At 43.3% G+C, this 13,912-nt stretch overlaps 1 protein-coding gene across 1 annotated transcript in view; it reads right to left on the minus strand.

Annotated features, from left to right (window-relative positions):
• Positions 1 to 13,912, minus strand: part of LOC128702739 (uncharacterized) — a 91,364-nt gene that overhangs the window by 41,325 nt on the left and 36,127 nt on the right. Inside the window, exon 7 of the mRNA XM_070101801.1 lies at positions 10,895 to 11,040. Coding sequence (XP_069957902.1) covers positions 10,895 to 11,040 — 146 coding nt within the window. The remainder of the gene's footprint in view (positions 1 to 10,894; positions 11,041 to 13,912) is intronic.

A 13,912-nucleotide genomic window follows, 5' to 3' on the forward strand; every position in this document is an offset into this window, starting at 1 on the left:
TTGAAGGGGAAACATATGAAGCAAGAAAACAAGGGGAAAAAAAAGCAATTGAAAGCATCATGAAAGTAATCGGAGAAGACGACATGACCCAGCTGGAAAATTTTCGGAGAATAGGGGGGTTTGTAAAAAAAAGAAACCGGCCAGTGAAAGTGACCTTCAAGGCAGAATCGACTCGGAACAGGATACTGCAGGAAAAAGCAAGATTAAGGGACATGCCGGGATACAGGAAGGTGTATCTCGACCGCGACAGAACACAAGACGAAAGGCGGAAACTGAGAGAGATGGTACAAAGGCGAAAGGAGGAAAGAGAGGGGATGGAGAAGACAGACAGGAGATCCCAGACACAGGAAGATCAAATACAACCTCCCTCACAGCTTCCTATAGAAGCCTCCCAACCAGGTCAACCCCAGTGCAGCCAAACACTCTAAACCACAACACCCATGCCATATCCAATGCCCCCACCCACTACATTACAAACTCCACCCCCACAGCAACCACCCATAGTTCCTTATCAGGTCTCCCACTTCCCCAACCCCAATACACCTCCCAGACCACAGTCTTAGAAAAGAAGTTGAAGGTATGGTATACAAATGCAGATGGAATAACAAATAAGTATGAGGAGTGGCACGAAAGAATCAAGGAGACATCCCCAGACATAATAGCACTCACAGAAACAAAACTCACCAGAATAATAACAGATTCAATCTTTCCACCCGGATATCAAATCTTCAGGAAAGACAGAGGGAGGAGAGGGGGAGGAGGAGTTGCACTGCTCATTAAAAGCCAGTGGGGTTTTGAGAAAATGGAAGGAATGGATGGCAAGGGTGAAAGGGACTACTTAGTAGGAACAATCCAGTCTGAGGGACATAAGGTGATAATTGCAGTAATGTACAACCCACCACAGAACTGCAGGAGACCAAGAGAAGAATACGATGAGAGCAACAGAGCCATGGTCGACACACTAGCCGAGGTGGCCAGGAGAGCACACGTGGGGGGAGCAAAGTTACTAGTTATGGGTGATTTCAATCACAAGGAGATTGACTGGGAAAACCTGGAGCCCCATGGGGGTTCCGAAACATGGAGAGCCAAGATGATGGATGTAGTACTGGAAAACCTCATGCATCAACATGTTAGAGACACTACCAGAGAGAGAGGAGAAGATGAACCAGCAAGACTGGACCTTGTATTCACCTTGAGTAGTTCAGACATCGAGGATATCTTGTATGAAAGGCCCCTGGGAGCTAGTGATCATGTGGTTCTGTGCTTCGACTACATAGTTGAGCTCCAAGTGGAGAGAGTAGCAGGAATAGGATGGGGAAAACCAAACTACAAAAGGGGGAACTACTCAGGCATGAGGAACTTCCTTCAAAACATTCAGTGGGAGAGGGAACTGACAGGAAAACCAGTACAAGAAATGATGGACTATGTGGCAACAAAATGCAAGGAGGCAGAGGAGAGGTTTGTTCCCAAGGGAAACAGAAATAATGGGAAGAACAGAACGAGTCCTTGGTTCACCCAAAGGTGTAGGGAGGCAAAAACTAGGTGTACTAGAGAATGGAAAAGGTACAGAAGACAGAGAACTCAGGAAAATAAAGAGATTAGCCGAAGAGCCAGAAATGAATATGCACAGATAAGAAGGGAGGCTCAGCGACAATATGAAAATGACATAGCATCGAAAGTCAAGACTGACCCGAAGCTGTTGTACAGCCACATCAGGAGGAAAACAACAGTCAAGGACCAGGTAATCAGACTGAGGAAGGGTGATGGGGAATTCACAAGCAACGACCGAGAGGTATGTCAGGAGCTCAACACGAGATTTAAAGAAGTATTTACAGTGGAAACCAGTAGGACTCCAGGAAATCAGAACAGGGGGGTACACCAGCAAGTGCTGGATGAGGTACATATAACCAAGGAGGAAGTGAAGAAGATGCTATTTCATTTTTTTTGGGCCCCCAAAAGGGCCCTTTAAACAGTTTTTCACAAGAGGTTACCGGGAAAGATAGAAGATCAAAAAACCCCATAACAGGAAAGGAATTTTAAATGGATTGGGGGAATACCCAAGGGGAGGCAAAAAACGAGTCATGGCCCTGACGAGGGTTTTAGGGGTGGGCCGGGCAAAACGGGGGTTTCCCCAAGGGGGCAGTCCAGGACTCAGGTTTTTCTTGGGATATTTAACGGGAAAAACGGGAAAGGGAAAACTCAGAAGTGTCCTTTTTTTGAGATGATGGGGGAAGAAAGAATCAAACGGATGAGGATCAGGGAGGACTAAAAGAGACCCCACAGGCCAAGCCCGGTCCAGCAACTGGCCCCCGAGTTTAACCCTGCCAAAAAGCAAAAATCATGAAGATTGGGGGGCAAGAAGACCCGCACAATATAGTTTAGATGGGCCCAAAAACGGGAAACCCTACCAAGGAAAAAAATCTGGGGGTGAGTATAACACCGGGGAATCTCCTGGGGGCGCACATAAATCAGATAACCCGCAGCATACGGGGCCTGGGAAACCTACGGGTAGCGTTCCGATACCTCAGCAAGGGGTCCCCTTCAAACCCTGATACCATTTTTTGTCAGGCCCATACTGGGGTATGCAGCACCAGTTTTTAACCACACCCCTCAAGCACGTCAAGAAATTAGGAGAAAGTGCAAAATTCCTAAAAAGACCAAAAACCCCGAGCCAAGGGGGGTTGTCCCCCCGGGAAAAAAGGTTGAGGGGAAAACGGCCTGAGACACTGGAGGCCAGGGGGGCCCGGGAGAATGATAACGAATATAAAATAATTCGGGAAAAGACAAGGTGGGTAAAAGAAGATTTTAGGGGATGGGGCACAGGGCACAAGAGGTCACAATTAAAAAACTAGATGAACGAAGGGATGGTTGGGAAAATTTTTTCATTGAGAGCAAATTCCCTGGAATAGTCTAGGGAAAATGAAGGGAGTGGACACACACACACAAACATCACTACCACACACACAAACATCACTACCAGACACAGAAACATCACTACCACACAGAAACGTCACTACCACACAGAAACATCACTACCACACACAGAAACATCACTACCACACAGAAACATCACTACCACACACACAAACATCACTACCACTCACACACACAAACACAAACATCACTACCACACATACACAAACATCACTACCACACACACACACACACGCCCATCCCTACTACTCACAGACATCATTACCTCACACACCCATCACTAATACACGCACATCACTACCACCCACAGATTCGTCACTACCATACACAAACACCACTACCACACACAAACATCACTACCACAATCAGACATCACTACTACACACACATAACTACGACACAAACACACACATCATTACCATGCACACACCTCACTACCACACACACAAACATCACTACCACACACACACACACACACACATCACTACCACACAAAAACACATCACTACCACACACACACACGTATCACCATAACACAATCACTATAACAAACATCATTATAATGCTCACACAACTATGATACAAACAATATAAAATACTTACCACTATTCAACACAAACATCACTACTACAAATATCACTCTAACAAAAATCACTATAACAATCATCACTAACAAACACCACCATAACAAACATCACTATAACAAACATCACTATAGCAAACATCACAACAACAATCATCATTCTAACAAACATCACTATAACAAACATCACTATAACAAACACCACTATAACAAACATCACTATAAGAATCATCTCTGTAACAAACATCACTATAACAAACATCACTCTAACAAACACCACTATAACAAACATAACTATAAGAAACATCTCTTTAACAAACATCACTAAGAAACATCACTATAACAAACATCACTATAACAGACATCACTATAACATCACTATAACAAACATCACTCTAACAAACATCACTATAACAAACATCACTATAACAAACATCACTCTAACAAACATCACTATAACAAACATCACTATAACAAACATCACTATAACAAACATCACTATAACAAACATCACTATAACAGACATCACTATAACATCACTATAAGAAACATCACTCTAACAAACACCACTATAACAAATATCACTAAAACAAACATCTCTTTAACAAACATCACTAAAAAACATCACTATAACAAACATCACTATAACAAATATCACTAAAACAAACATCACTATAACAAACATCACTATAACAAACATCACTATAACAAACATCACTATAACAAACATCACTATAACAAACATCACTCTAACAAACATCACTATAACAAATATCACTAAAACAAACATCACTATAACAAACATCACTATAACAAACATCACTAAAACAAACATCACTATAACAAACATCACTCTAACAATCATCGCTATAACAAACATCACTATAACAAACATCACTATAACAAACATCACTATAACAAACATCACTATAACAAATATCACTCTAGCAAATATCACTAAAACAAACATCACTATAACAAACATCACTATAACAAACATCACTATAACAAATATCACTATAACAAACATCACTATAACAAAGATCACTATAACAAACATCACTATAACAAACATCACTATAACAAACATCACTCTAACAAATATCACTAAAACAAACATCACTATAACAAACATCACTATAACAAACATCACTATAACAAACATCACTATAACAATCATCACTATAACAAACATCACTATAACAAACATCACTATAACAAACATCACTATAACAATCATCACTATAACAATCATCACTATAAGAAACATCACTATAACAATCATCACTAACAATCATCACTATAACAATCATCACTATAACAATCATCACTATAACAAACATCACTATAACAATCATCACTATAACAAACATCACTATAACAAACATCACTACTAAACACAAAATAAACATCAATACATCACTTACATGATGTATATTCTAATCTCACTATGCTTCATGTATATACGGTATATAAAATGTTACCTCGGGAGAGTTTCACTAAGAACATTCATTCTTATATGAACCTTGAAGAAAAGACAAAATACAAGATGAAACCAAAATGTCACGTATCCGCTAAAGAGCTACGATCACGGTTAGTTCCTCCACCTGGAGCAAGGCGGAGTGCCAGACTTGCTAAACAGCAGTTGCTCGCTTCCTTCAATTCCACAGCACAATTGTCAGGGAGAGGAACACTCTAGTTATATCTGAAACCAGCACCATAGCTCGTTCCTCTACCAACATTCGACCTCCTCCCTACCATCCACTTGCAGGATCACAAGTATCTTCCCGTCATCATCAACAACAAACACTGTATAATGTATGTTGACTCTGGCTCCACGAGCTGCTTGATGAAGTATGATATGGCTGGTCAAATAGGGCTGCTCCAGATGCCTTCTGATTTATAAAAATACAATATCAGCTTTTGGAGAGGTAAAAGATAAGTGTATTTACAAAGAGTAAAGAATGTCCTTGTTCTCCTACAAAACGGAATGGAGATTTATTTGAATATTTTTATCTTACCTATCGAGGTCACCGATTAATACTTATCCAAGATTTTCTTTGACAACAAGACCCTGCGCCGTTATCATATTGTGCAGTCCCTCACCAAACATGTCTCCTCTCTGCACTTCAGTGCCCCAGATATTTTGAGCAATCAAAACAGCCAAAATTTAAAAGATATGTAATACGTGTTGTCTGGACACATGACAGCCAACCTACAGGAACCAAGGATGAGCATTCACGTCGACACTGGTGCTACCCATTTCTATATTTCCAAGAAGTGCTTAAGAGACAAACTACACTTAATGGAATGTCCCAAGGCAGTAAGACTCCATTTAGATGATAACCACTCCGTTGTGTCTTACAATCTAGCCATAAATCCAACAGATGATTTTGATTTCGTGATGGGTAGGCGGATGTTGAAGGAGAACAATTGCTGCCTCGACTATGCTTCTTTCATTTTATACTTATAATCGAAAGGAAGTACATTCGCAGCCAAAATGGAAAAATCTTATGTTCTCTGAAGAGTTAGTTGTCTTTTATAACCTGTGGAGAATGTATCTAAGGCTTCTATCTTACTTATAATGAAGAAATTGAGACACAGGAATAAAAATTATAGGGAAATATTCCTGTTTGAGTATACCAAGTAAAGTTGGTTTAGAAAGACACGTAAGCAAACACTATAACATATTTATTAGAAAACGTTTCGGTCCTGGGACCTTGATTACTTCTAACATACAGAACGAACGAACGAAAGTTCAGGTAAGATCCTAAATGGGATGAGCGGGGAAGACGGGACAGACGAAGAATAGTGCTGGAGAGGAGTGTTCTTAGTCGTAGAAAATGAGCCAGGGCTTAACCCAGCAGCGAAGGCGATCGTGGGACAGATATTGAGAAGAGAAATTCAGGCTCTTCTGTTAGGACTCCAGTGGGGTGAGCGAGGAGGAAGGGACATGCGACGTTTAGGGCTAGAGAGGAGTGTAGAACTGGGCCATGTCTTTACCCAAAAATGCTAAGGCAAACGTGGGTCAGAGAATGGTACCTGTCATAGAAGGTACCTGTCAGCGGATCCAAGGTTATTTGTAAGTAGGGTTAGGAGCAGGATCATGCAAGGAGTAGAAAAGGTTGTGTTGGTTTGTGGGTCTGCGAATGTCTTCGTCAAGGAGAGAGGTCCAGTAGTCATGTCGTGTCTCAAGTTTGTCTGTCTGTCACTGAGCCTCTTCCAGTACAGATTCAGCGCAGGGATGTCTAACTGGGCATGGAGAGACTCGCTTGTGGCGAACTCCTCCCATCTGACATCAAGCACCCAGCGCAGCGCCTTGTTCTGGACACGCTGCAGTTTAAGTAAGTTTGTTTTTGCTGCAAGAGAGAGGGCTAGAGGAGAGTAAGTTATCAGAGGACGTATTAGGGATTTGTAGAGGTGTAGTTTGGTGCGTTGAGAGGCATGTTTCAGCTTGTAGAGGCCCGCAAGGGCCTTACTAGCTATTGCATGCCTTGAGTGAATGTGTCCGTGTAAACGAAGAAGGTAGTCAAGATTAACGCCAAGGACAGTGACAGATTGTGTGATAGGGAAGTAAGTGCGGGTGTCAGCAGTTCTGAGTTCGACAGGTAATGGAGGATCACGTTTCCTGTAGTTAAAATATGTAATGCTGGATTTAGCTGCATTGGTTTTGATCCTCTATTTTTGTTCCCAGATGGCTATCCTGTCGACCTCATTTTGTGTTTTGTGTGTGAGTGTATGTATATTGGCATGAGTGATAAGTTGTGTAATGTCGTCTGCATAGGCTAGTGTGATGGAGTTGTGGTATACAGGTGTAGGAATGTCATTAGTGTATAAAATGTAGAGGGTAGGGGAGAGGACAGATCCCTGGGGTACTCCGGCTTTTAGTGTGAAGTAGTCGGAGTAACAGCCTTGGAATTTGATTCTCATGGTACGGCCGTCTAGGAAGTTGCAGAGGAGTTTACGAGTAGTGAGAGGCAGGTTGAAGTTAGTGCAGAGTTTGTACTTGAGCCCTTCGTGCCAGACAGTGTCAAAGGCCTTTTCAACGTCTTTTGCAACCAGGGCTGTCCTGTTTCTTTGTTTTGTGTTGATGTGGATGTAGTTGAGAATGATGTTAATGGCATCCTGTGTGGATCTGTGTGTTCTGAAGCCAAACTGGCCATCAGAAAGTAGAGAATTGTGTTCCAGGTATCTGCGAAGGCGATGATTGATGAGTTTTTCAAAGAGTTTTCCTAAAGTTTCGAGGAGGCTGATAGGGCGATAGTTTCTAGGGTCAGAGTGGTCTTTATTGGGTTTAGGAAGGAGGATAACAGTAGCAGCTTTGAAGAGGGAAGGGAAGTATCCAGAGGCAAGGGAGGCATTGAGGAGGTTTGTGTAGGCAGTAATGATAGAGTCAGGAAGGTGTTTCGGGATAATATGGTTTAGGCCAGAAGCACCAGGAGCCTTGGGAGGAAGGTGTCTGAGGAGAGTTTTAATGTCTGTGTTGGTGAAAGGAGTGTCGAGTTCTTGGGAGGAGGTAAGAGAGTCTAGATGAATGTGGCTGTCTGGTGTTGTTTCTTGTGTGTGTGCAGTGTTCCAGTGTTCTATGTTCTGAATGTGTTGAATAACGTTAGGGTGAGGTGGGTGAGCGTGGAAGATGTTCTCCCAGATGTGTTTGAAGATATTGGCAGCAGCCTGCGGGTCTGAGATGTGTGTGTTGTTGTGGGTGATGTGTTTGAATTTGTTGGTGGGAGTTGTGCCTCTGATTTTTTTGATAAAGTTCCAGAAGGCTTTAGTGTTTTTAATACGCTGCTTGTCTGCTTGTTGTATGAGTTGTGACCAGTGATTGTTGTGGTCTTGGTCTAGGCTGCGTAAAATATCGTTTCTAAGGTAAGTGAGATCTAATCGGACTTGATTAAATCTATGTGTGTTGTAAAGGAAGCGGTTGTGGTAGCAGATAATTAGTCTTCTTGTTCTGAGTGACGGTTTGAAGGAATAACGAGTGGTGTGAGTTTTCTTTGGTATTGCGATGTTGGCTGCTTGTGTAATGGTGTCCTGGATGAGATCAAGTTGAGTATCAATGTCAGAGATGGGTTTGTTGTTGTAGTCATAGTCCATCGCCCTTGCCACCAGTCCATCGCCCTCGCCACCAGTCCATCACCCTCACAACTGTAGTGAATTTTTAAGTAACACTTGACTAAGACCTGTGTCGGGAGACACTGTCCTCTTTCCTGTACAGCACGTGTGGAAGTATCTGCCCCGAAACGTGGCAGATATGTATCCTATCCTTCGATTAATAATGTATGGTGATGCAGCAATGGTACATTCCTGGGAGAAGTTTCAGTTCATTCACTAATCTGTCATGATGGTAGATATGTATCATTTTGTTAATGGTATAAAATACCAATAAGCTGATAAATACTTGGATGATACAAATCTCCAAGATTACACATGTATCATAATGATGTATATCAGGGGATTCGCTCCCACTACAGGGAAACATGCGGTATAAACAGAGAAAGATCGCAGTCAGCAGGATTCACTTGTTTTTCCGTGGTGCTTCGATTGATATATACAGTAGGGCCCCACTTATATGGCTGGTTAGTTTCCAGGCTACTGCTGAAAAGCGGACATCGCCGGAAAGCGGACGCCATTTGTTTCCATTTATAAACGTCAGATAATAAGTTTACACTAACACACATTACGTAACAATAGAACTAGGCATTAAAAACAATAAAAAAAATAAAATACACACAGTACACTCATTACTTACCTCAAAATATTTGTAGTCTTAATGTGGGGTGAGAAGTGAGTAGTTTATTGTAAGATGTCGGGTGTAGGAGGTATGGTAGCCAGCTAGGCCACCCCACCCACACGTAACATACTCCCGCATTTAAAGCGCCCTAGAGCGAAAAAATGCATATGCAGTACGCTCATTACTTACCTTAAAATTTTTATAGTCTTAATGTAGGGTGAGAGGCGAGTAAATGAGGAAAAAACGAATACATGAGAGAGGACAGAGCGGCAATATAAACGAACAGATGAACGCTGCTGGTGGGTTGATACACATTCATTTCCGTATTTGTAAGTTTATATTATTGTGTGCAAGTTGTCTCCATGTTGGTATAGTAGAATAAATAAAGAGCAACACTCCCATTCTCATGTAACACACCAATTTTAGAAGGAATAACGCTCTGAGTGAAGGCATACGAAAGGAATAATTTTCTATAGTTACCCCAGTAATACTATTGTGTACATATTTTTTTGGTGTTGAACTAGAGAAAACGTTATTCTTTTCGACACTCCGACTGGAAAAAACATCTCATATTTATATTAATTTATTCTACTGTGGGTGTATTTATCATGTTTATATGTTACGTAGCGTGTTTATTATATAATTTTGAAAAAAATATCATAGGTGGATTAAGCAAAATGTCTATATTAACGTTTTATACGACTTTTAATGTGCCTCAGAGTGATTTTTAGTGCGTGTTATTATCATCATTATTAATATGGCATCTTCAAGACTAATAAGACACTCTTAGTGATTTTAATGTGTACCTGAACGCCAGCACAGTGTGTAAGTTAACTTAGGTACACGCCAGCACAGTGTGTAAGTTAACTTAGGTACACGCCAGCACAGTGTGTAAGTTAACTTAGGTACACGCCAGCACAGTGTGTAAGTTAACTTAGGTACACGCCAGCACAGTAAGTTTACTTAGGTACACGCCAGCACAGTGTGTAAGTTTACTTAGGTACAGGTACACATAAGAATGCTCTGTGGCCTGGTGACAAAAGCTCTCGCTTCACACTAGCCCTTGTGGCTTAGCGCTTCTTTTTGATTATAATAATAATAAGCTCGCTTCACACGGTGAGAGTTCGGGTTCGATTCCCAGCGAAGGGGTCGAAACATCTGACGTGTTTCTTTACACTGGTTGTCTATGTTCACCTACCAGTAAAATGGGTACCTGGGTGTTAGTGGACTGGTGTGGGTCGCATCCTGGGACTGATCTAATTTTCACGAAATGCTCAGCATAACAAGTGGCTTTCTATATAGTAGTATATGATTGATGTCAACTATGGTCTGTATACCTTGTACATGTAGTAAATAAAGATATTATGTTAACTATCAGAGTACAGTGGACCCCCGGTTAACGATATTTTTTCACTCCAGAAGTATGTTCAGATGCCAGTACTGACCGAATTTGTTCCCATAAGAAATATTGTGAAGTAGATTAGTCCATTTCAGACCCCCAAACATACACGTACAAACGCACTTACATAAATACACTTACATAATTGGTCGCATTCGGAGGTAATCGTTATGCGGGGGTCCACATGTATATATAAAATATAAAATAATTTTGAAACATTTGAAATTATAGTAATAATAATTACGTTGGTCCAGGAGTAGACGTATCCGTCGGGGTTGGAAAGAGGCATGATCCTCCACTCAACACTGCTGGTGAGCGACGGTGTCTCCAGCAGGTGACCCACTACGTTCAGTGCCGACGCTGGACTGATCCACTCACGAGCGTGGATACCTGAAGCACAGGAAGGTTTTCACATCACTTGAGGCTGACACACGGGGTGGTGGTGATTAGTCTTTCGTGTGGAAATAGAACAGTGTTCCCTGATAATAGTCGTTGTTAGAATTCTGTTATAAAATGTATTACGAACAAGTTAATTAAGAAGCTTGTGAAACACTTACACAACAGACTTTTTTGAGTCACAATACAAGTCACTAACACTATAAAATGCAGATGTGGAGAGTTAATTTTAAGGTGATCAGTCTCTCAGTGTTTGATATTGTTTTATTCGTCAGGAGACAAATGTCTTCTGGTCACGGGTCTTAATCATACAGATGACCCGCTTTACACAGTCAAGATTGAAGTTGGTTAGTAGCTTGGCTTAAGGAATTGACCGCCCACTAAGTCACAATTAAGAAACACTGGCTTGTATTGTGACACTATTGTAACTAATAACCTTCACTTTCTATCAAGGCTGGGGGACTGATCACCTCAAAATTGCTTCTCCACTTTACTGTCCCCAGTATTATCACCTGATTTCGACTGTGTGCAGGTGAAACGTTTCAGCAATAAAGATACCTACAATAAAGATACCTACAATAAAGATACCTACAATAAAGATGCCTAAAATAAAGATACCTACAATAAAGATACCTATAATAAAGATACCTACAATAAAGATACCTACAATAAAGATACCTATAATAAAGATACCTACAATAAAGATACCTACAATAAAGATACCTATAATAAAGATACCTACAATAAAGATACCTATAATAAAGATACCTACAATAAAGATACCTACAATAAAGATACCTACAATAAAGATACCTACAATAAAGATACCTACAATAAAGATACCTGCACAAGTGTCCCGAGACTGTTCAACTGCCTCCCAGCACACATAAGGGGGATTACCAACAGACCCCTGGCAGTCTTCAAGCTGGCACTGGACAAGCACCTAAAGTCAGTTCCTGATCAGCCGGGCTGTGGCTCGTACGTTGGTTTGCGTGCAGCCAGCAGCAACAGCCTGGTTGATCAGGCTCTGATCCACCAGGAGGCCTGGTCACAGACCGGGCCGCGGGGGCGTTGACCCCCGGAACTCTCTCCAGGTAAACTCCAGGTAAACTCATCATGGACTCCCACACGGTAGCTGGTAGGATGCTGAACGGGGTTTGAAGCCTATTGTCTACACTAGGGGGGCTATCAAGGCTGCAAGGTAACCTGTTCACCATCAGACAATAATACTTTAATCTATAAATTAGGGCTTAAAATACACTTTCAACATATATACGCTGAAAGTAATACACCTCAGAGTAGTGTGCTAAGATAATTGGCAATTGCCAGGCAGAAAGAACTTGGCAGAAAAAGACTTTGGAGTAATAACAACTGAGGAGAAGCAGTGAGACACAGCTGTTTGAGTTTTCTTCTCCCAGATTCAATCCACAACATTCCTAGGTATCTAGTGGTCGCTAGGTGAACAGGGGCAGCAGGTGTCAGGTGAACAGGGGCAGCAGGTGTCAGGTGAACAGGGGCAGCAGGTGTCAGGTGAACAGGGGCAGCAGGTGTCAGGTGAACAGGGGCAGCAGGTGTCAGGTGAACAGGGGCAGCAGGTGTCAGGTGAACAGGGGCAGCAAATGTCAGGTGAACAGGGGCAGCAGGTGAACAGGGGCAGCAAGTGTCAGGTGAACAGGGGCAGCAAGTGTCAGGTGAACATGGGCAGCAAGTGTCAGGTGAACAGGGGCAGCAAGTGTCAGGTGAACAGGGGCAGCAGGTGAACAGGGGCAGCAGGTGTCAGGTGAACAGGGGCAGCAAGTGTCAGGTGAACAGGGGCAGCAAGTGTCAGGTGAACAGGGGCAGCAGGTGAACAGGGGCAGCAGGTGTCAGGTGAACAGGGGCAGCAAGTGTCAGGTGAACAGGGGCAGCAGGTGTCAGGTGAACAGGGGCAGCAAATGTCAGGTGAACAGGGGCAGCAGGTGAACAGGGGCAGCAAGTGTCAGGTGAACAGGGGCAGCAAGTGTCAGGTGAACAGGGGCAGCAAGTGTCAGGTGAACAGGGGCAGCAGGTGTCAGGTGAACGGGGGCAGCAAGTTTCACGTGAACAGGGGCAGCAGGTGTCAGGTGAACAGGGGCAGCAAGTGTCAGGTGAACAGGGGCAGCAAGTTTCACGTGAACAGGGGCAGCAGGTGTCAGGTGAACAGGGGCAGAAAGTGTCAGGTGAACAGGGGCAGCAAGTGTCAGGTGAACAGGGGCAGCAAGTGTCACGTGAACAGGGGCAGCAGGTGTCAGGTGAACAGGGGCAGCAAGTGTCACGTGAACAGGGGCAGCAAGTGTCAGGTGAACAGGGGCAGCAAGTGTCAGGTGAACAGGGGCAGCAAGTGTCACGTGAACAGGAGCAGCAAGTGTCAGGTGAACAGGGGCAGCAGGTGTCAGGTGAACAGGGGCAGCAGGTGTCAGGTGAACAGGGGCAGCAAGTGTCAGGTGAACAGGGGCAGCAGGTGTCAAGTGAACAGGGGCAGCAGGTGTCAGGTGAACAGGGGCAGCAAGTGTCACGTGAACAGGGGCAGCAAGTGTCAAGTGAACAGGGGCAGCAAGTGTCACGTGAACAGGGGCAGCAGGTGTCAGGTGAACAGGGGCAGCAAGTGTCACGTGAACAGGGGCAGCAGGTGTCACGTGAACAGGGGCAGCAGGTGTCAAGTGAACAGGGGCAGCAAGTGTCACGTGAACAGGGGCAGCAGGTGTCAGGTGAACAGGGGCAGCAAGTGTCACGTGAACAGGGGCAGCAAGTGTCAAGTGAACAGGGGCAGCAGGTGTCACGTGAACAGGGGCAGCATGTGTCAGGTGAACTGGGGCAGCAAGTGTCACGTGAACAGGGGCAGCAGGTG

The sequence above is a fragment of the Cherax quadricarinatus genome, chromosome 79, assembly GCF_038502225.1.
Source record: "Cherax quadricarinatus isolate ZL_2023a chromosome 79, ASM3850222v1, whole genome shotgun sequence".
In the NCBI taxonomy this organism is placed as follows: domain Eukaryota; kingdom Metazoa; phylum Arthropoda; class Malacostraca; order Decapoda; family Parastacidae; genus Cherax; species Cherax quadricarinatus.